This window comes from Carassius carassius, chromosome 27, assembly GCF_963082965.1.
Source record: "Carassius carassius chromosome 27, fCarCar2.1, whole genome shotgun sequence".
Taxonomy (NCBI): Eukaryota; Metazoa; Chordata; class Actinopteri; order Cypriniformes; family Cyprinidae; genus Carassius; species Carassius carassius.
The window spans coordinates 5,140,532-5,164,104 of NC_081781.1; the positions used below are offsets into that span (position 1 = coordinate 5,140,532).

A 23,573-nucleotide genomic window follows, 5' to 3' on the forward strand; every position below is an offset into this window, starting at 1 on the left:
TGAAACCATGTAAGGATAAGACGGTACAAAAAAATCAATGTCATCAGTGGTTCCATGAAGAAAATTAAACATTTCCACTGCACAAAAAGTTCTTTAAAATGGAAAAAGGTTCTAAAAATGGTCATGCTAGAACTATTTAGTGAAAGGATCTTTGAGGAACCAGAAATGTACTGTTTGTGAGAAATAAAGGGGATTCTTACACATGATGTAAGCTTGTCTAAAATGTCTTGTTGATTCTACCTGGGATTCATTAAGTTCTTTCTTAAGCCTGAACAAAGGTCTGCAGCCATCCTCACAATTAAAACCATGCCCTCCCATCTCTTCCCTTGTCAAATGAATGAATATGTGAATTCAGAGATAGAAACTTGAGATTGAGGGCTAGAGTAAAAATATTATTTTGTAAAATCATAATCTTTCTACAAAACCTGATTGGAGTATCTGGTTGCTCTTGTCCCTTGCCATGAGTGGTGTCTTCTAGAGTAACTTTGACTTCTGGGAACTCCATTGTGAGGAGCTTAGAAGCAGAAGGTTGTCTAAAGTCACTGTCGGTCCCCCTTTCGGTTTTTTTTTTTTTGAACAGTTAGCCATAGACCCTTCTAAGCTTTTAAATTAAGAATCGCAGCTAAAGCTCGAAGAACTGGATGTAGCAGTAGAAGAGTGATGAGGTAATGAGGTAACGGCCGGTGAGACTGAGAGTTGGGTCCGTCATGAGAATCGCCAAGAGCCAGTGACTCCATCACCTAGTCAGTTAGATTGACTTCTTTAGACAGATCACCACTCTGGCAGTGTAAATGGTAAACTGTAGTAAGACGATTATTCTTAGAGATTTTGACAAAGTGGTCTTTTTTTTTTTAAAGCCAACACTTTCTTTCCTTTGTGCCAGAGCAAATCCACTTGGGCTTGCTTCCATTGGTTTTACCATAATTCCTCAAGACTCCTACACAGTGTTTACTGCTGCTATTTGGTATCTCTTTCTGATGAAATTCGGTGGGACGTATGGTCTGCTGACAGCTTCATTTGTCGACTAACAGAGCATCTCCTCTGGAGTTTTTGTGAGCAGTCCTTACCCTTCAAAATTATCGATGTTCCTTCTCATTTACAAAGGAATTTCCTAGTCCCTGCTCCTCTGATTGGTGCATTACTCTGGAAAATAGTGAGGATATTGCTTAGAACACACAAACTGTATAGAAGTTACTTTTTGAATATTGCTCATACCTGAATCTCATGTTGGATAATAGCTTGGTCTGTTTTGAGATGTTCTTTAACAAAATCTTAAAATTTATTTTTGCTCTTCTCTTCTATTGGACCAAAGAGCAGTACACAGAATCTCTTGGATTATCATTTTCAACTAGACGGATGTACTGTTACTTCTTCTACAGTCAAAAATCTGGGTGCAATATTAGACAACAACTTGTCTTTTGAAAATCATATTTCCCATGTTACAAAAACAGCATTCTTCCATCTTAGAAACATTGCCAAGTTATGAAACATTGACATCGGTTGGTAACTAGGAATTACACAAGCTTCAGTCTGGATCCAGCCTTTACAAAGACCTGAGATGACCGAACACCTGAGAAGAGATGATGCAAACCTCTCAGAGGACCACAGATGATGCCAACCTTGAAACAACAAAATACCAAATTTTGCTACAAGTTTGATTGCAACATATAATCATTGCTGTTAATAGTGTTCATCCTCTGTTTGATAACGTCATTAACTGAATTTTACCATACATTATGTACATATGTACCATATGTTCATACGTGCCACACATGTACATCAATTTGACAGTCACCACTGACAAGCTACTACTAAATATATTGTAGAAACTTAATTTTCTGTAAAGCTGCTTAGCAATGATTTGTACTGTACTGTGAAAAGCGCTATATTGAATTATAACTTTATTTTTATGAATATATATATTTTGCAACATATAATACCTTACCTCTGGGTTTGGTGGGAGACCTTGCATCGATCTGAAACAACCAAGAGGACTGTCTTCTTGTGCAGGTTCAAAAAACTCTTTTTTTAATTGGATACAATCGTCTGAGCTCTGCTGATGGTGCAACAACTGCAATGCAAATCGAAATTTCATGTAATATTATTACTCAACGTAAACGAGGTAGCCTGAACTTCAAGGAACAAATGGAAATTGGAAAAACATTTTTCCAATATTATGCAAGATATAGTGTTAAAAGTGAACGTCTGCATTGTTAAGAATACTAAACTACTGTAAAAATCAGCTTGTTATGGAAATGGGAGGCATGGCAATCTTTTAAACATGTCATGTCCTTTTGCTAAAAAAGGCAATATTTGCCCCTCAGCTCATTTTCTTCACAAAAAACCCTTCAGTCTACTCAGGCGTGTCTGAACAATCCACTAAATAGTCCTAATATACAAACTAAGGAGTTTAAGACAGAAGATCAATAACATCACATTTTTACGTGGGCTTTGTTATAACTTGCACAGTAAAGTCAACAGCCCCATTATTGTACTGCCAGAATATGCTCTGCTCTCATCTTATATGATCTTTGCAAATACACATAAATGTATGTCTTTAGATGCTTTTTTAAAGTTCGCATTAGCTTTGTCCATTGTCCATTATAAGTGACGCTCACTGAGTGCTCTATAAAAGACTTAAACATTAGTTGTCTTAAATGAAGCCCTTTTTTTGTCTTTTTCACAGCAGTTCGTGACACCAGGCATTTATTGTAGCTCCTCACCAGGTAGAGACTTGAATGTTAGGAAGAGGAGGTGCTTTTCCTTCAGGTCTGAGCAGCTTTAAAAATGCTCTGCTTTGGCAGAACAGACGTTCACAGCTGTGTCGTCTACTTACATTAGAAATCGCTTTGGACCCGGAATCAAAATTTGGAGAATATGAACTCCACCATAGAGCCAACACCGGACACCATCGACAAAGACTGTCAGGAGAACGTTGACCAAAATCGAGTGCTGTATATTTTCTACTCTTCTGTGGTAGTGGTGGAGTTTATCTTGGGTTTCCTGCTGAACACTACAGTTATCCATCTCTTCATCTTCAAGCTCAAGTTCTGGAAATCTAAGACCATTGACATTTTCCTGTTCAATCTGGTCCTGGCTGATATTTTGTTGCTGATTGGATTGCCCGTAAAGGCATATAACTTTCAGCAATGCAGTGAACAGAAAGTAGTGTGCAAAGTACAGCTCTTTCTGCAGTTTATAAACCGAGGAGCCAGCATTGCCTTCCTGACAATCATCTCCATTTATCGATATTTCAGCGTGGTCCATCCTGGGAGGAGGAAAGTTCGGAGTATTTTGAAACGATCACCCCAGATTTCTGTATTCATCTGGGTGCTGCTGGGAATTTTGACCATTCCGGCCATGTTTCAAAGTTTTATCAGATGCAACAGCAGTGAAAAAGATGAGAAACTCACCGCCATTGTTATATTGAGGGAAATTGTGTTTTTTACTCAGATTTTCATCCCCTTTTTTGTTCTTGTGTACTGCTCCATACGGATTATCAAAAGACTCCAACAGAAGTCAGTGGGCGACAAGACTAAACTCTGGAGAGCAATGTTCCTCGTCACTTCAGTGGTTTTCGTCTTTGCTGTCTGCTTCTTGCCATATGCCTTTACAAGAGCAGTGCAACTAAAGATCAGTGGGCTTGTGATGAAAGAGGAAAAAGTTACTGTTGTTAAACTTTTTGATGGGCTTCTTTGTCTCTCTTATCTGAACTGTCTGCTGGATCCGATCCTGTACTGCCTGAGCAGCAGTAAATTTAAGAAGCTGTATATATCAATGTATCTTCCCTTCCTGCTGGAGAAGGAGAAACCAGAAAGTTCAGAAGATACTGCAGATGACTGATCCAAGTAAAAAAGAATATGCTTTGAAAAGGATGTTGGGAGAATTTCAGTCAGTTTCTTGCAATTGCATTTTTCTAAAACATTTTGAACAGTAAATGGGTAGTCGTCACATTGAGTATCATGTCTAAGATTTATTTATTTTTAAAATGTGTTTAAAAAAAAGAAAAGTCTGGATTTTATGTTACAATTTTTTAGGAATGTATAAATTGCAAAAAATGTATGTTTTTAGGCACTGTGACCATTATAAATCACATTTGTTTTCTGCATTCTAGTTTATTTTAAATGGCCCTGCGGTGTGACAGATGTACAAACAGTCCAATGCATAAAAATGTCAAAACAATTAGTTATATACTTTTAAAAGAAGTTTTAGATGAAGAAGCATGTCACACTGAATGCATGTCAATTCATTTTTTAATTCAATAGGTGTTTTGCTTATATTGGACTTTCTAATGTGACTCATAATTTGTAGACTGGAAACTGGAAATGTATGATTTAAAAAACTTCTCTGTCAGTCATAGGCATTTTGCATGTATAATTATGATTTGAATATGGTAAAAAAAAATATTTTATTTCCACACTATTGTAAAAAATACTTTTTTTTAAAGATAAACGACTTCTTGATTCTTACCATAGGTGTTATTACTTGCCAGAATCTCTGACTCATTCTAAATCGCACCAGAATATATTGCTTTGGATGAGACTATCTTTAAGGCATCTAAATTCCCAGCAGGCATCTAAATTCCCAGCAAACAGTTTCTGAAAAGCTCAGTAGGTGTCTGGACTTGCCAGTGCTCTAAGAATTGCTTATCTTCTTGTAAGTAACATTTAAGAATTGAAAAATAAAAAAAGAAGAACCATTTTTGGTTCCACAAAGAACCATTCAGTCAAAGGTTCTTTACAGAAAAATCTCTTTCTTACCTTTTTATAAACTGAAGAACCTTCTTTCGCCACAAAGAACCTTTTGTAAAACAGAAAGCTTCTTCAGATGTCAAAGGTTCTTTATGGAACCACAAAAAAGCTGATGGGCAAAAATATGATAAAAACATTTAAATTCCAAATTTGTCAGAAGAGTAATTTGGCTAAATTTGTCAAAAAATAAATAAATTATAAATAAAAAATAAATAAATAATAATAATAAAATAATATTATAAATTAAATATAAAAGGTATACAAAATACAGTACAATTACCAAATCACTAATAAATAACTTACAAAATAATAACAACACCATATAAATTTGGTATTGAGACAACCGATTACTTGAAAACCTTGATTGCGTTCTGTTATTTTCCTGAATGGGGGTAGATTTAGGAAAACAAGCTTAACTAGTGTGTTGTCCTATTTCACTATTTGCTTATGTTGGTGTAGTCTTGCATAGCCAGACCTTCAGACTGGAATTCATGGTAGCTTTCATTGGCTAAGGCCTGCCCATGAGGCTGTTTTACTGACATGTCAAACAACCAATCACAGTAAGTTTCCTTTAGCATCATGTTTCAGGGCATGGCAATGTCGCAACAATAACAGTATTTTAAAGATTCTATGCTGCAAACATTAAATATTTCACATACTTTTGAAACTCCAGTGTTTAGTTGATACTGATAAGAGGTCGTCGTCACAGTGGTAAACACTACAGCTTTCTTGTTTCCTGAGGGGGTTTGGCACCACGGCATCTTTGCTTCCAGGTGGAACGTTAAAGAACCAACCAATCCAATGATGACTTCGACACTCCTGATAGGTTTCCATTTTTTTGTCCCCTATGCATTAGACGTTTAGCCAACGGTCCCTTAGTCTGAGGCTGGGACTAATGTTGGAGTCAATTGCTCAATTTTCCCTTGAGCTCAAAAATCTTGATTGCACTAGTTTTCCCCCCATAGTTGCTTGGCTCAGTGTTCACAATTGCAAAATTAGGCTGTTCTGTTTGTGTATCGAGTTAGCACAGGACAGCTCCTGTTTTCTCAGTTGATAATTAACTTGATTTGTGACATTGATTAGAATATACCTAAAAAGGATTGAATTTATACCTTTATTAACTGTATTATTTTAAATGCTGTATTGAGTTTTCCGGGTCTCAAGAGTTTCTTTGTTTAATCAGTGGCCTATTAATTAAAGACTTTGTCTGTCTGTCCTTTTTTCTCTATATCTAAATAAAAAAAAATGACTTTAATGACTTTGCCATCAGTTATTAAAGGTTTTTAATAAGTAAAATGAGGTTTTAAAAAATCATTAAAGAAATATTTAATGGCACAGTATACAGTAAAATCTGATGTTCTGAATGTATTTTGGGTTTGTGTTTTTTACTGTATTGGTTGTTATGTATTAATGTAATTTTGTTTTTTACTTGTTGGACCCCAGGAAGAATAGTGGATGAATAGTTTATTTGGTTCCAAATAAACAAAATCTATAATTTTTTTAATGCATTTTTAGTACCAAAAAACTTAATGCCAAGTACAACCAGTGATGTTGATCAAATAAAAAGTCCAGCTCTGATAAATCATGTGATCAGAAAGAGTAATAGTGGGTTCAAACAACACACTGATCGACAAACACATCTTGACCTGGTCCATGTCCTTGTTGGGACAATGATTGACTGATGAGTGACGGCCCTGTGGTGTTTGTTGTACTGACATGCTTAAAAGATTGAAAACCTCTCGAAGTCCCTGCCTGTCAATTCTCAGACATGGAGGTTCACAAAGCAGTCCTTTTAGTTAGTCTCTTCCTTTTTACAGGTAAGCCAACAGATATTTATTCATAGCGCTTAATTCTAAGACTATTTATTCTATGCTATAGATAATGAAATTAACCAAATAAGACCTATAATTAATTTATATTTGTGAATAATTGATCCGATCATGTTTCCTTCAGATTTCCTCAGGTGCCACAGTGAAAGCACGGGTAAGAAGATCTGCTCATCTGCAAATGTGTTCACAGTTTATGCTTTCATTACTAGAGTTCTGTTAATCTAGTTTGAAATTTTTATATTTGAGAAATATTCTGTAATATTGTTTTGTAGGGGCTCACATGGGCCCTAGTTTAAAATGTTTTGGCCTTATCGGTTTAGATAGGTTTAGTACCACAATTCACAGGACCTGAGTCTTAGTTCATCAATTTTAATATATCGTGTTTGTAACTTGAAACCCAGTTTATCTTTTCCCCCATCTTTTCTCATTCTGCAGATGTTTTGGAAGCATATATAAAAACAGATGGGGCCTGGATAGTGAAATTACCTAAGAGTCAATACACTGCAAAAACAGTGGAAGATTGTGCCATCAAGTGTAACAAAGAGATTTCTTTTACATGCAGGTCCAAGTCAGACCATAACAAAACTCTCAAAACATATTCTGCTATACTAGACTCTACAAGTGAGGCTTTATTCCAATCTATAATGATAATACATTTGTATATATGTGCTTTGCAGGTCCTTTTTATACATCGAAAAAGATCAGGATTGTGTAACATTACCTGCCAATTCAAAAACTGATCAAATACTGCGAAGAATGAGTGCTGCCCTCTATGAGAAAAAGGGTAAGATTTTATAGCCCAACCTATTTTATTACTTTACAGATTTGAAGGTTTAATAACAGATGATGGTATGAAGTTCCCCCTAAAATAATTTTAGCATGCATTACTATCTTTTAAATCAGCTTTAAGTTCATTACGAATTTTAAGAAACTTGAAATGCTTTTTCAAAAGTCAACCTGAGTTAATATATAATCCAGATTTATCAAAGTGTAGTTTGGTCCATGTAAGCAAACAAAGTGAAGAGGATTATCTAAAAATCTATCATCCAGTGGGGGTTACTTTTTTTTTTTTAAGTACAAATGAATCAAGTACTGTTTAGGTTAGACAATGAAATGTTTAAATTTTGAGTGGCTTGAAATATAGCTGAAGGATGTTGTCTTAAACATTCTGTAGATCAGTGGTTTTCAACTGGTGCTTCAGGGCCCAAATTTTACATTTAAATCCTGCAGTGATCCAACAGATCTATTGATATTGTCAAACTGCATAAGTCCATCTAACTAGAGTAACACAACAAAAATAAAAATAGGTAGAATTCTAATGGAATTTTAAATGGAAGATGAAACTTTGGGCCAAAATACTGATTATTTTCACTCTGATATTGACATAAAAAGATAAAGGAAGATACAGATCATCTGTCTTTGTGTCAGACAACAAACCTTTTGAGAACCACTGCCCTAGCGGGTCATGATAATGTACAGCAGCTACCAATAAGAAAACTTCTACACAATCATACAAACATATATCATATATGAATGTCATTAGTAAATGAAATGAGCATACTATCTTAAAACACAATGAAAGTGGTTTTAATATGTTGTAATGAATGCACTGAATTCCTTCTTACAGAGTACTTACTGGAATGCGTGAATGGTATCGGCATGGACTACAGAGGTACAAAATCCAAGACAAAATCAGGAAAAACATGTCAGCGATGGGAGGGAACTTTCCCCCATGTGCCAAAGTATATCTCTCAATTTGACTTTTTCATTCATAATGCAATAAAACAGAAAACATCTATAGGAAATACAAAAACTAAAGTGGTCAGCTAATTAATGTAACTTTCCATAGCATAACGCCAAAGACACATCCAAAAGCTGACTTGGAGTCAAACTTTTGCCGAAACCCGGATGGAGATCAAGGGGGTCCCTGGTGCTATACCACAGATCCAGGGAAAAGATGGGAGAACTGCGATATCCAAGACTGCACAGGTAAATTTACTGAACAAACTGCTAAATAGTGGTGGGATATCATACTGATGGGCAAATCTTATGCAAAAGATATTCTAACTAAGGGTTTTAGTTGCTCACTTTCATTTTGAGCAAAACTTTTAAGGGAAGTACAAGGGTGCAAAAGCACAATTTGGGATTGACCCTTGAATCTGCTCTAAAATATTTGCAGAGGAATGCATGCAGTGCAGTGGAGAAAACTACAGAGGCAAGATCTCCACCACTGCTAGTGGATTTACCTGCCAGCGCTGGGACTCTCAGAAACCCCAGAACCATGGATACATCCCTTCAGCGTGAGACATGATCCTTTATAGCACAAATGGGATGTGGTCTATTTTGTGCATACGTTGACTGTGGTCTGTCTTTTGTAGCCTTCCTGATAAGTACTTGGAAGAGAACTATTGCAGGAACCCAGATGGAGAGCCCAAACCCTGGTGTTTTACCACTAGTCCATCTAAACGCTGGGAATCTTGCAACATTCCTCGATGCAGTAAGCAATGTTCTTGACAACCTGAAACATAAGAGATTAGTTCATCATTAACTGGTCATTGTTGTATTGTAGCAACTGAACCACCCACAATTGTACCGGAGCTAACCTGTGCAAGTGGAGAAGGTAGCTCTTACAGGGGTACCATTGCAGTAACAATATCAGGAAAAACTTGCCAGGAATGGTCATCCCAAATTCCCCACAAGCATGCTAGAACTTCAGAGAACTACCCATGCAAGTAAGCATCAACATGGTGGCTTTGAGGGACATTGAGGATTTGTTTAAGGTTTTAAACCCTACACATGGAGGACCACCTTTGTGCCAAGTAACTAATCAAGTTGTTCTGGATTACTCAAAAATTACAGGCAGCTGTTGGAGCAGGGTCAGAACTGAATTCTGCAGGACAAGGCTCACTTGAACTAGAACAGGAGTGTCAATTTCTGCCCCTTGAAAGGCCACTGTCCTGCAGAGTTAAGCTCCCACCCCATCTTAGCCTTAACCAGTTTATCAGTCTTCAGGATTACTAGAAACATCCAGGCAAGCATCTTTGAGCTAAACTCTTCAGGACAAGACCCTTTAAGAGCAGGGTTTGACACAGTTGAAGAACCAAAGATACAGGCTCCTTCAGGTTAAAATGGTTACATTTGTCTTGCCCCCGAATTAAACAAAAATTTGTTTCCATCCTAGAGGCCTTGATAAGAACTACTGCAGAAACCCTGATAATGAAAGAAGTCCATGGTGTTACACCACAGATCCTGAGACCCGATGGGAGTACTGCAGTGTACCTAGTTGTGGAGATCAGCCTAGACCTGGTCTGTGTTGAAGGAGCCGTTACAAAACCATATCTCATTAAATGTAGATTTTGGTGTCTTTTCTTCATTCTTTTCCTAAAAACTGGTAGAGGAGCCATGTACTGTAACCTAAATATGTGATTTCCAGAGGAGCCTGTGATCCCTGTGGGTGAGGAATGTTATGAAGGTGATGGAACCTCTTATCGTGGTGCCATGTCAGAGACTGTCAGTGGAAAGAAATGTCAGTTCTGGACATCCATGGAACCTCATCGACATTCCAAAACACCTCAGAGTTTCCCGAAAGCGTAAGACACTATACTGAATTACATTATCTTGAACAGTTGCAACCTTAGCTCCACTCATTTCTCCTCTGGTTGATGTCATGATTTTGCCCATTATGCAGAGATCTGAGACGGAACCTGTGCAGAAACCCAGATGGTGACCGAGCCCCTTGGTGTTACACCACAGATCCCTCAGTTCGTTGGGAGTACTGCAACATTGAGCGGTGTGACATCAAGCTCAGCACAAAGGAACCCCCTATCAAACCAACTAAACTTGTCCCAACAGACATTTCTCAGGAAACAGGTTTATCCATCTCAAGCTAACAGATTATATCAAAGGTCAAGTGTGCCCAAGTACTGTCTAAGGGAGAGTGTGACTTACAGTGTGATTTGATTCTTTTTGCAAGATTGCAAGGTTGGAAATGGAGTAAGTTACCGGGGTCCCACATCCACTACTATAACTGGAGTGACCTGCCAAGCATGGAGTTCTATGACCCCCCATCAGCATGCCAGTTTTACCCCTGAAAGCCATCCAGACAAGGGTCTAGAGTCGAATGTAAGACTATGAAGAATTTTAGAAATTTTTGAGAGTGATGACTAAACTTTAACACAGTTTTTACTTGGCTACTCTGTTAGCAATGCAGAAACCCAGACAATGATGTGAATGGACCTTGGTGCTATACAACAGATCGAAATAAGAAGTGGGATTACTGTCAGATCCCAGACTGCGGTAACCAATTCTTTATATTCCTTTTGGAAATATTTGACTCCAAAGGCAAAGGAAATTCCTGGATGCTAATTGCTGTTACCGGGGCTTAAATACAAAATTCTTGCTATATAAAAAATACATGACATGCATATTACTTTTTTACCAGATGGCCTGAAATGTGGACAACCAGCAGTAAAACCCAAACGGTGCTTTGGGAGGATTGTTGGGGGATGTATTTCCAAAGCACACTCATGGCCTTGGCAGATCAGTCTTAGGACCAGGTACACAAATAAGCTGCCTTTCTCTACCCCTCTACTAGGCAGAAATTATATTGTACTTATTAACAATCGTTTTCTGCCATACTAGAAGCAAAATTCATTTCTGTGGTGGAACGCTAATTGATGCCCAGTGGGTCCTAACTGCAGCTCACTGCCTAGAGAGGTAAGTGACTTTGATGGAAGGCACGAAAAGGCAAATAAAAGGTTAATATCATGCACAAAGTGAATCTTGTCAATATTTAGAAGTACAAAAGTGCAGCGGTTCTTGCTCTGCTTATGGAAATCCACAACCCTGTAGGCTATATTGCATTTGTCTGTGGACTTCTAAACTGCAGTTGACAACCATGTACTGCATGTAAAAAAAAACTCTTAATGGGTTCTCCATACAGTTAAATTTGATCATACGATTATGCAGGTCTGAGAGTCCATCTGCCTACAAGATCGTGCTTGGCATCCACACAGAGCGTGCAACTGAAGCATCAAAACAAGATCGAGATGTTTCTAAGATTATTAAGGGACCAGCTGGAACTGACATTGCTCTTCTCAAGTTGGACAGGTTAGTCTCCTGTTGCATTGCCATTACAAATCAAACAGTCTGTAATATTTTAGAAGATTCCCCTGCACTGACTTTTGAAACTGTAGTCTAGTCTAATTTAGCAACCTAATTTGACTTAGAATTACATTAAAGGTACAGGTTGTAGGACCTGCCACGAGAGGGCGCACTACAAAACAATAACAATCGCGTGGTTTGATGACGCTAACCCCTCTTTCACATCGCAAGCTGCTCGCGAGCATAGACAGTAAAAGAATTGGACACAGCGACCCCATTGGAGTCAACGGAGACAAGTAAAATCAATTAGAAGCACGCACTTCCTGGGGGTCGAGCGTACTGCCCAGACTCAAACTGAGCTTGATGACGTAGATGTCACATGAGCAACCTGTCTGACATTTGTAAGTCTTCTAATCGCTGTGCCAAGAGAAATCTGAAGGGAGCAGGAGCTGAGCGTGAGCGTCAAGCAGGAGCGTCGCGTGAACAGCAGTCTAGCGGGGGTTTTGGCGTCCCGTCTATTTTTGCTGTGCTGCTCACACACAATTAAAGTAAAAGCACACTTTTGATGGACAAAATAAATCTGATTTAACACAAAACGTGCTCAAAATGCACAGAATAAGCATGTCAAGAGTTTTAACAACAATGCCAATGTCTAGTGTTTTAACAAATATGCCACAAAAGTATAACAAATATGTATTTACCCATTTAAACTTTTTAATTATTCGTTTTGGGTGAAAGTATGGTGTATTATTATAAAAACAAAAATGTTGAAAGAACTTACCCATTGTTTGAAATGGTTATATAGTCTGCCGAACACGCTTTGCAGCCACTGCTGTGCCGCTGTACTTATACGCTTCCAGTGTGAATACTCGCGAGAGTCTTTTTAGGTGTAAAAGAGGGGTAAGAAGGAGTGTGGAATGATGGATTTGTTCTCTTCTACCTAACCGCTGACGGCCATCAATCAGACGGAAAGATAAATCATGGATTTAATGGATGAGGTAAAGTTCTATAAATGTTGTGTTTTATGTCATAATTTTCAAACGCGAGTTCAACGTTTTGCATGAGTAGATTACATACAAAGTCAATGCAAAGACGCGAACAGACTATGGATCAGAAGCATTTTCTCGCGGGTCTAGAGCAGTCTATGATGTAGAGACGCGATGCCCCGCATTTGTAGTGTATGCCCCATAATACTAATGTTGTTGGTCGATATAATAGCATACGTTTTATGTAAAGATACGAATCAAAACAACTCGCCTGTCGAGTAAAACTCATGCGAGATCGGCATCTCTTTCTTGTTTAAGTTTGTCGCGAAGCTCTCTACATCTAGAAAATGCAACAATGACTACGTTTATAAGCTGTTAAAATTGGGGTTATGGTCGGGTTAAGGTCACTATTCGGGATTCTGAAACATTCGGGATAACCCGTTTACATGCGTGAGCAAAGAGAGTTACTCCTGTATACATGGAATGTGTAATCAGTCGCCAATCCCGATGTAAACGGCGACGCACGGTTAGCGTCTGGATGTACGGGTCGGGCAACAAGATGCAATATGCGTCATTTCCGATTCTTCTTCCTGTATCCAAAGACAACAACAACAACAGCAGCAGCAGGCGGATAATGAATAGTTTGGGGCAGATAGCAATGGTCGCTCCAAAAGTGTGGTGCTGTGCTGCGTCTCGCCATGTTAACCTCGACTTGTTTACTTCCGCTATACTGCACGCGGGTTTTTTTTATGCGCCGTCTCTACTCAAAAGACCAACATTCCTTGCGAATAGAACATGCGCAGAACACACATTTTGATGGGGATATGCCGAAACGCATTTACAAGACCAAATATTCGGGTTAGAAAAGGGGTACACCAGGTATAATATCCCGGTTTTTAAAAACCGGGATATGAGCATATCCGGGTTTTTGCCGGTGTTTACATGGCCATGCTCGACCGGGTTATTGCTAATATTCCGGTTTTGAACGGGTTATTGGCTGCATGTAAACGTAGTCACTGATGTTAATCCTCGATGTCTCTCCTCTTGTCCCAAACTCTACTTGATTCGTTTGGCTGGCCCATACGCTTATGTTTACGGAAGCTGTCCTTGTCGACAGAACGAGCGGCAGACGGTAAACAGTAATTATGTTTCATAAATAAGTAACACAATCCACCATAAAACGTGCAAGAAGAAGTAAATAAGGAACTGCTTAAAGCAAGCTAGTGGTTTGCTGGACGCTATACACTACTTCCACATTTGTCCACGACACTGTTGTCATGTGGTTTCTACATCAGTAAAGGCGGTAACAAAGGGTAACTAACATCATTGACAGGCGACTGCACTGCCCCGTCACTGTTTAGAATGCGAATTTTCTCATGATTTACAAGTAGTTGAAAACATTAGAGATATTGTTAGTAATCAGCTGGACAAAATATATAACACTAGCCTAGGGGTTTTTGGATATTTTACAACAAAAATGTCTTACAAATTGTACCTTTAAGACAGCAAACTCATGATTATATCTGATATATCTGATTATTTTAGGCCTCCATTATTAAACGATAAGGTATTGCCTGCTTGCCTACCAGAAAAGGATTACATTGTGCCAAGCAATACTGAATGTTACGTAACAGGCTGGGGTGAGACACAGGGTAGGTTACTTTAATAAGTTAATACAGCTAAATTGATCATTTATCTTTACTGTTTAAATATATTTTTAACAAAAAAAATTTATTAAAATAAAATATTTCATAGCTTCAAGCCTTTCTATTTCCTAGGAACTGGTGGAGAAGGTTTCCTGAAAGAAACTGGCTTCCCTGTAATTGAGAACAAAATCTGCAACCGTCCATCATTTTTGAACGGCCGAGTGAAGGAGCATGAGATGTGTGCAGGAAACATAGAAGGTGGAACAGACAGTTGTCAGGTAAGGGACTTATTTAGGTTCTTCTAGATTCAGTGATTTAATTTGCTCAAAACCAAGTCCTAGTGAGCTGCCGACATGGACAGCTTTTTTTTTGCATAATCATGAATACGAACATAAGTAGCCTTAAAAAGTGTCTCACTTGGCCAAATTACAAGGTGGAATTGCATAAATTTGTCACTGATAAAGCTCTGAATACATTTCAAAATCTCAGAATACATTTAAAAAAACTATGTTTTATTTTGTACAAAATAGTTCCATTCAATACAAAATATAACCAAATGTTTGCATATGCTGTGAATTTTGTGCACTTGCTAGTGTAGAATCATTAGCTTAGCAGCATACTAATATGGTTTTCCCAAGGAGTTGCCACGGGTTGTTTTTCATGTCCGTGGGTTAAAGCTGGAATGTGATCTTTATCAGGGGATCCCCCTCGAAACGTGATTGAACTAGTTTTGAGTAGCAACTGGACGGGTTTTGATGTGAAAACCTGGCAACCCTGGTGAGGAGCGCTATTTGTGTGGGATGCTTGAGGTGTGGAACAGAGCCATTGATCTAACAGAATGATATGCTCCCAAAAAAGAATATTACACGCCAATCATTTATTCAAACTGTATAATTTTTGACAAATGAGATTTGACAGATTTTAAGTGAATAACATCCTAAATTGCGACCTGTTCCTTACACTCATTTAGGGTGACAGCGGTGGGCCTCTCGTCTGCTACTCACAGAACACCTTCGTCCTTCAGGGAGTGACGTCATGGGGCCTTGGCTGTGCTAATGCCATGAAACCTGGAGTGTACACCCGCGTCTCCAAGTTTGTCGACTGGATAGAACGCAGCATAAAAGAAAACTGAGATTGGATTAGTCGAAACATAAGCAAATGATGTGTGGAATCTAAGTGTATAACTAAGAATGTAATAATGAATACGTTATTGATTCATAAGCTGTTCTGAGGTTAAATAACACCCTGTTCAGAAGTTCAGCCCACTGTTAGTCTGTACAGTTATATGCACAATCCAGATGTGTTTTCCGATTTGAGCCAATTCCAAATGATGTTTTATTACGAACTCTTCAAAGACCTTAAAATGTAATCAGATCTAATATAAAAAATGTTTTCCTACATTAAAGGGGCAGTTAACATCTTTAGAGAAAGTCTCTTTATTTTGTTGTTACAGTGACAATGTTCAAACCCTAATAAGTGACAGAACAAATAAGTACAATAACATTTACTAGTAGCATGAATAATTTAAGCCAACATTTTAAAACATACATACTGTAGATATTTTACAGAGTTTACAGAGCAAAATGTATTTTAAAAATGTAAAAATACAGTAACTAGTAATGTCTGAGAATTTTTTTTTTGCTTGATTACCTATCAAACAAAACCTGTTGATCATTGAAAAACTGATTTCAGTTTGTATATTTTGATTAAATCCTCAAAAGAGAAGGAATAAGTAGCATCACTTAATATTAAAGTTAAGGAGGTTGATGTTTTCTGTCTCCGCTCAATCAGACGGCTGTAACATCCTTGTGCGATGTCACATCTGAGGGCAGCAAGTTCTCTAGCTGTTGAGTCTTCAGCTGGTTGTCTTTGTTTCTGCATGTACAGTTCACATTTGTGAAGAAACATTTAAGGTGACAAAGGTTACCATGCCGTACATGCGCAGGGAGTCAAACCTCACCTGTTTGGACATTCAATGTCATCAATGGTTTCTGGAAGAGGCACACCTTTGGTTTCAGGTAACAGCAGAACTAGTCCACCGGCCACAAACGCAAGAGCACCTGAGAGAGAGAGAGAGAGAGAGAGCGTTCACTTCAACATCTCAACACTGCAACTTGAACATACTGAAGATCACAATATCATGGCCAAGGGTGTTATCTGGTTATTTTTTGTTTCTTTGAGGGGCACCAGTGAAAGTCAAGCTTGGACATGACCAAAGGAAATCCTTTCTAATACTAGTTTGTGTAAAGGGGAGCAGGTTTCAAATGATGCAGTTATATACAGTGCTCTTTGGAATAAACAAATTCAATTGAATTTGACTGGAATCCATGTAGAAATGTTCATCCGATGGGTCAAGGTTTGTTTGGATAGTATTCCCATGCTAGCCCCTGGTTTTAGATGTGATAACTACACCATTTAGGCAGCAAAAACATTTAAATAAATAAATAAGTAAATGGTGTATATCTATTAATAATATATCCATTAATTAATAAATACTTCGCTTTGTTAGAACCATTTTTTGCTGACAATTTTTTAACAAGTAACAAAATTACAGATTTAATATATATTATAAATATATATATATATATATATATATATATGTATGTGTGTGTGTGTGTGTGTGTGTGTGTATGTATATATATATATATATATATATATATATATATATATATATATATATATATATACACACACACACACACACACACACACACACACACACTAACTGTCAGAATGTAATTTTCCAACATCTCCTGGTTAATTATTTATGTTTGGTGGTCTACAACACAAACAACTCAGTTCGACTACATGCAAAATGTATACCGAAAATAATGAGAGGTAGCTCTAGCCAGATGACAGAAAGCCTGTAGAGCAGGAACGGTGCTACAATCCCACCAATGTCACACAGTGTGGAACAGACCGAAACACCCAGATTTCTGAGCCAAAAAACATCAAATAGTAGCATTACTGACCAACATATCCAAAAACAATCATTTACATGTAGTACGATGTCCCTTTGCATTATAACTTACCTGATAACGGTGGGATATAGTTCAGTATTCACAAACACTACCATTTCAAAAGCCATAGTGATGCCCAGCCGTCCAACACAAGCAACAGCACTTTTTAACCAGAACATACCTGTGGAAGATACGACATTTAAAGTAAATATACATATACACCTGTTTTCAGTCAAATGGAATTAAAACTCCAAATGGTAACCCACTGTCGGGGATGAACGCTGTGATTAAGCAGGCCGCTCCTGCCACGAAATTCGCAGTTGCAAAAGGAAGCCGGCGTCCAATCCGCTCGATAGTGAAGAGAATGAGGAAAGCTGCTGGCAATTCCACGATTCCAGATATGAGGAAGTCCACATACACGTTTCCTCCGAGGATTCCCAGCCTCATGATGAGCCCCTGGTAAACCACAGCACTGGTGAACCTGGCGACACAAAGGACAGATTACAGATGGATGATCACTGCACTTATCATGGTGTTTTGGATCGGACGTACCAGTTGTAGCTCAGGATGAATGTGAATTTTCTCATTTTGGAAGTCTTGAACAGGTCTGTGAAAGATGCAGTTGAGGTGGAGCCTGTGTTTTCGTCAGTCATTGTCTGATGGATGAAATTTGACTTTTTAGAGACATTTGGCCATATTTTATGCTCCTCATCACGGTGTAAATTCTGTACCTCAATAATCTTGGACAGTGTCTTTTTGTTCTCTTTTGCTATTGCTTTGGTGATCTCCACTGCTTCGTTTCTCTTGTTTTGGCTGAGGAGCCATCTGGGTGATTCAGGGATAAACCTGAAATTCAGAGTGTATTAATGAAACATGGTTACATTTATCCAACACAGTGTAACTTAAAAAAAAAAAATTATTTGCACGCAAAAATATCTTTAATGCATTTAGGCATTTTCTTTGTGTTGATACTGAAAAAATATTATAATGTTAATTTGTTCAAAAGTGCCTCATCTCTTGAACAACAGACAGTGTCAGAAGAGTCTGCTGTTGAGTGGTCCAAAGTTATGTTCTCTGCAGAAAGTTAATTTTGCATTTCCTTTGGATATCAGGGTCCCAGAGTCTGGAGGAAGAGGCACACAATCCATGTTGCTTGAGGTCCAGTGTAAAGTTTCCACAGTCAGTGATGGTTTGCGGTGCCATGTCATCTGCTGGTGTTGGTCCACTGTGTTTTCTGAGGTCCAAGGTCAACACAGCCGTATACCAGGAAGTTTTAGAGCACTTTATGCTTCCTGCTGCTGACCAACTTTATGGAGATGCAGATTTCACTTTCCAACAGGACTTGGCCCCTGCACACAGTGCCAAAGCTACCAGTACCTGGTTTAAGGACCATGGTGTCCCTTTTCTTAATTGGTCAGCAAACTCGCCTGACCTTAACCCCATAGAAAATCTATGGGGTATTGTGAAGAGGAAGATGCGATATGTCAGACCCAAGAATGCAGAAGAGCTGAAGGCCACTATCAGAGCAACCTGGGCTCTCATAACACCTGAACAGTGCCACAGACTGATCGACTCCATGCCACGCCGCATTGCTGCAGTAAGTCAGGCAAAAGGAGCCCCAACTAAGTATCGAGTGCTGTACATGCTCATACTTTTCATTTTCATACTTTTCAGTTGGCCAAGATTTCTAAAAATCCTTTTTTTGTATTGGTCTTAAGTAATATTCAAATTTTCTGAGATTTCAGTTATAATCAATGAAATCAATGAAAAGAAATAAACATTTGAAATATATCAGTCTGTGTGTAATGATTGAATATAATATATAAGTTTCACTTTTTGAATGGAATTAGTGAAATAAATCAACTTTTTGATGATATTCTAATTATATGACCATCACCTGTAATATTTAGTGGAAAACCTGATAGACCCCCCCCCCCCCCCCAGGATTCTTAGATGAAAAGAAGAAATGCTTTGTGACATTATAAATATCTGTACTGTCACTTTTGTTTAGTTTAGTGCATCCTTGCTGAATAAAAGTTTCAATTTCTTTCAAAAATATATCCTTATTTATAAAGTATTTAATCTGGAATATTCATTTAAGGTTCATAAGAAATTAATAGTGGGGATTACAAAAGGAAAAACAGTTCCAACACAAATTTGCACACATACAATTTGAAAATATATCTGGAAGACGCAATCTTTTATCTTTATTGCACATAATGCACAGGTTCTTACCAATAGTATGTCAGGAAGCAGATGTAAGGAATGGTGAAGACCACCTGTAGCCAGCGCCAGTTTGGTATGAAGTAAGATAAGAGAGGAAGAATGAGAATGCCCAGACTGAAGAACAACTGATAGGCCACTCCCACCATTCTTCTGTATTCAACTCCAACCAGCTCCGTGACTGCAGCCAGACAACAATACATAATGGAACATGAGGTTATTTGAAATATCAAGGATCCCAGTAAGCTTTTAAGCTTCTGAACTGAATATACTTATATTAGAATTTGAAAATGTTTTGTTACTCAGCACGTATCCAACCATCCAGCCGCCCTTCACTCCAAAGCCAAAGAGAACTCTGAACACCAGCAGGGCGATGTAATTGGGCGATGTGGCCACCAGAATCCCCGTTACTCCAATGAAGAAGTTGGTCATAAGGAAACTCTTCATTCTGCCATATCTGATAGAAAAAAGAACAAATGTGAATCAATTCAATCATTACTGAAACATTTGTTTTGTGCATGCCAAAAAAAAAACTATTACTTGGCTTTCAGTAAGATTTTTCAATGTTTTTAAAAGAAATATATTCTCTCCTCACCCAAGACTTTAATTGATCAAAATGACAGGAAAAAAAATATTGTGGAATTACAATTTATAATAACCGTTTTCTATATGAATATGTTTTTATCTCACATTTAAATTTAATTCATCCTTACTGAATAAAAAAAATCTTTAAAAAACTATTGTTTTAATCTTCATTGCACTGAATAAAAAAAATAAAAAATAGATAATATGCATAATAATGGAGATAATAATGGGGATTCAGTTGACAATAATTGTCATATTTTCCTGTAAAAATACCTGAACAAACATACATTTTCTTGAAAAGTAACACTGCATAATATATTAAGACTTGTCTTCAAAGAACATCCTCAATATGAGGGCATTTTGTCTAACTACACACAATTCTTTGGTATATTTTTTAGTATAAACAACCTAAAAACAGCTGTTGCTTATCAATCATGTAGGGATTTAAATAAGAAAAGTAAATTAGAAACTCAAAATGCATCTATGGATCACTAAAAATTAGAGAGAGAGAAAAAGGGAGGATTGGGAAACCAGTAAGTGTACTAATGACATGTAGTAAGTGTCAGTCATACTTGTCTGCCAGGTATCCAATAGCAATGCTGCCCACTAAGAAACCAGCACCGAGTGTTGCCTGGAACATGTCAACATACCAGGCATCGTCGCACACTAGATCAAACTGCAACACACAGGTCTCACATCAGACATTTAGTTCTCCCATTGCACTTCAAACAATTCTTAAGAAAAGACAGAGCTTGTTTTGTGGTCCCACCACTCACCTCAGTGACGAACGACTGTCTCCCTTCATAGTCGTACTCCCAGCCGTCTGAACAGACCGTCATCGGTAGAGTAGAAAGCTGGGCCTGGATGAACTCATTTTCTGGATTGTCACAGGTTAGACCGGTGGCGTTCCAGTCCATGTCCAGCTTCTGACACTGACTATACGTCACCCCTTTAGAGCTGTTCATCAAGGGTACAGTCGCCCTGCGTGCATCTTGAAGACTCCAGCTGCATCTTTCCCGGATCTCACTGACAGCCGGGTCACGGCACCAATGTTCGGGGGTGAAGCCCTGGAATACAATCCCCACGTATACAAAAGAAAACGGTATAGAGACCAAGCAGAATATGGAAACAATTCGCATTTGGCACCGACCGAACTTGCCGGCCTCCTCTAAGATGTCTTCAAAAGTAGTCATGGTCACTGTACAGCCAGGGGAGGACTTGAAGGCATTCGCAGCTGTAAAAAGAGGTCTGTTAAGTTGAGGCACAGTATTTACCCACAGCTGGCTGAGCAAAAGTCCAGAGGATGTTGAAATTTGATATTTTCGTGCTGCGATTGACCAATTACATGCTGGGATGGGACATGGGGGACAACAAGTTACATTTTAACCCCAGTGACATCTGAAGCCCGTTACGTAATTTGTCACAATATAATTTTTTGTTCATCAAGTGTTGTACGAAAATGGTTCAGCAAGCAGTTAAGAAGGTAGACTACAGACGAAACCATGATTTAACTAAACCCTGAATGACCCCTGGGACTTAATGATGAAAGCCGAAAATAAATAAAAGAACTAAAACTAAGGCTGAAATAAAAATAATCAAAAATATCTACAAAACATGAAAAAACACAAAATTACTAGAACTTAAATTAAAAATTGAAAATATAATAAAACAAATATTAGATGAAAAATAAACTGAAAAACAAATATATTTCAGATGCCAAGGATTCTAATAGTTAATTTCTTAAAATTACTATCTGTATAGAAATATCTTCTATAATAATTAAAGCTGAAACTTAATATTAGATTATTACAAATTACAATTACAGCTAAACTAAAGCTAAAACTGAAATATAATGTAAAAAGTAACAGACCAATAAAAAAATACCAAAACCACATAGGAATTTCTTTTAAATCATAAAAATATTTTTAAAAATATTATTAAAAACAACAACACTGGTTTGATGTAATTGTTTGAGTGTGCCCTCAGTCTAGTTAAAGCTGCGAGATAAACTGCAATAACTCCTAATAAGGATGCATGCAGAGGAGCTGATAGTTTTATTGAAATAATGCCATAATATCTCATCATAAACTATTTAAATCCCAAAATGAGATGACTTGACAAATACAGCCTGAGAATAGTTAAAGCCTCTATCAGAAAAAAAAGACTAATCTCAGGACCTTCTCTTGAAGTATTTTAAGAGAAATGTACCATACAATATCCCATATAGCAGGAACAGACATTTTTTCAGTAAGGAGAGGGGAGCACGTGATGACCAACAGTTATCGAGTTCACCGTCCACTTTCTGCCCTAAAGGCAAAAAAATGTGCAATGTACTAAAAGGGACACCCAAGCATGCTTTAATGCATCTTGATGTACCGTCTCAGTAGCAGTGAGTTATGACAGATATACAGAACTGGTGTGATTTTATTTGGCAACCATATATGTGAGGAATACACTGATGAATGGTAATACAAGCCTATGAGACAAACTATTAGAGCAAACAGCAGAGTCAGAGTGAAGAACACTGTACACATGCTGCCAAACAGGACCAGTGTCCTGTTATATCGTCACTGCCACGTGAGAAGAACGTTTTGGTAAATCATTTCTGAAGAGCAGAAAGCAAACCTGCGACACAACTTATGCAAATATATGCATCTTTCATAAAGTCAGCAAAACAACTGGAGCTGAAACAGCAAATAAAACTTTTTGATAAAAAATTTTGCAGGTGTTCAGGGCATTGTAATCGGTTAAATAGGACTGGCAACAAAACTCTTCGGGAAAACGAGAAAAGTGCTTTGTAAAAGGCTTTTTGTCACCTGCTGTACTTGTGGCTTCTTTCATTGGCACCAGTGTCTTCTTTAAAAACATAAATTAAAATAAAGGAACAATTAAACCATGGGTAACACTTTACAGTAAAGTTCAATTTGTTAATGTTAATTAGTGCTTTAGATGTCACCAACTAACCGTGAACAATACTTTTACAGAATTTATTAATCTAAGTTAATGTTATTTTTATAAATTCTAATACATAACATTTCAAAATGTTTAAATAAACATTCATGTATTATGCATAAACATAAGTTATAGAATATTAAAAAAATAAAAATAAACATATTAAATAACAATTTGTTTTTTGTTTTGTTTTTTGCAGAATTTAACCTATGGAACCAAGGGGAAATGGTAATTGGAGGAAAACTTTCAGTGCTTTTGCATTTTTGCATTTTAGAACACCTTTTGTTTTCCCCAAAATAACTTTGTGAAAATTGTAATTGCAGAAACTTTGTGTTTAATCGCAAAATAACTAAAATATAATTTTTCTCCCAACTAATTTTATTTCCATCACAAAAGATTTGGGAGCGAATCACAAAGTTTTAAATGCAGAAGTTTCACAAGCGAAGTTTCTCAGAAGAACACAAATGTTTTGTGCACAAAATGCTATAGTTTTGCAAACAAACACAAAGTTTATAGGGGAAACAATCATGTTTTGTGA

At 37.5% G+C, this 23,573-nt stretch overlaps 3 protein-coding genes and 1 long non-coding RNA gene across 5 annotated transcripts; 2 read left to right on the top strand and 2 right to left on the bottom strand.

The window, feature by feature from the left end:
* The first annotated feature begins 957 nt into the window (after positions 1 to 957).
* LOC132106509 (hydroxycarboxylic acid receptor 2-like) lies at positions 958 to 4,108 on the top strand. The gene is made up of 2 exons (XM_059512257.1): positions 958 to 1,052; positions 2,687 to 4,108. Exon 2 carries the CDS (start codon positions 2,878 to 2,880, stop codon positions 3,841 to 3,843), a length of 966 nt encoding a protein of 321 aa, XP_059368240.1. The 5' UTR covers positions 958 to 1,052; positions 2,687 to 2,877; the 3' UTR covers positions 3,844 to 4,108.
* Positions 4,109 to 6,440: 2,332 nt separating this feature from the next.
* LOC132106510 (plasminogen-like) lies at positions 6,441 to 15,745 on the top strand. Its single transcript, XM_059512258.1, has 20 exons — positions 6,441 to 6,568; positions 6,705 to 6,734; positions 7,016 to 7,142; positions 7,258 to 7,364; positions 8,208 to 8,322; positions 8,430 to 8,569; positions 8,760 to 8,880; positions 8,959 to 9,077; positions 9,150 to 9,312; positions 9,762 to 9,886; positions 10,014 to 10,170; positions 10,269 to 10,450; positions 10,554 to 10,702; positions 10,783 to 10,876; positions 11,022 to 11,136; positions 11,222 to 11,296; positions 11,549 to 11,689; positions 14,215 to 14,321; positions 14,448 to 14,593; positions 15,286 to 15,745. Exons 1-20 carry the CDS (start codon positions 6,520 to 6,522, stop codon positions 15,445 to 15,447), a joined length of 2,424 nt encoding a protein of 807 aa, XP_059368241.1. The 5' UTR covers positions 6,441 to 6,519; the 3' UTR covers positions 15,448 to 15,745.
* Positions 15,746 to 16,001: 256 nt separating this feature from the next.
* Positions 16,002 to 21,365, bottom strand: LOC132106511 (solute carrier family 22 member 2-like). Of its 2 annotated transcripts, XM_059512260.1 has the most exons (11): positions 20,860 to 21,362; positions 20,656 to 20,759; positions 19,801 to 19,955; positions 19,511 to 19,679; positions 18,007 to 18,121; positions 17,828 to 17,931; positions 17,542 to 17,756; positions 17,348 to 17,456; positions 17,139 to 17,251; positions 16,276 to 16,375; positions 16,002 to 16,190 (listed from the first exon to the last, which is right to left on the bottom strand). In XM_059512260.1, the coding sequence occupies exons 1-11, from the start codon at positions 21,274 to 21,276 to the stop codon at positions 16,103 to 16,105; spliced, it is 1,689 nt and encodes a 562-aa protein (XP_059368243.1). In that variant the 5' UTR covers positions 21,277 to 21,362; the 3' UTR covers positions 16,002 to 16,102. The 2 variants fall into 2 exon arrangements, with proteins under 2 accessions (XP_059368243.1, XP_059368242.1); XM_059512259.1 differs by having other exon boundaries at positions 17,828 to 18,121; positions 20,860 to 21,365.
* Positions 21,366 to 22,489: 1,124 nt separating this feature from the next.
* LOC132107237 (uncharacterized) lies at positions 22,490 to 23,193 on the bottom strand. Its single transcript, XR_009424251.1, has 2 exons — positions 23,117 to 23,193; positions 22,490 to 23,042 (listed from the first exon to the last, which is right to left on the bottom strand). It is a non-coding gene; the product is annotated as an uncharacterized LOC132107237 (long non-coding RNA).
* Between the last annotated feature and the right edge of the window lie 380 nt (positions 23,194 to 23,573).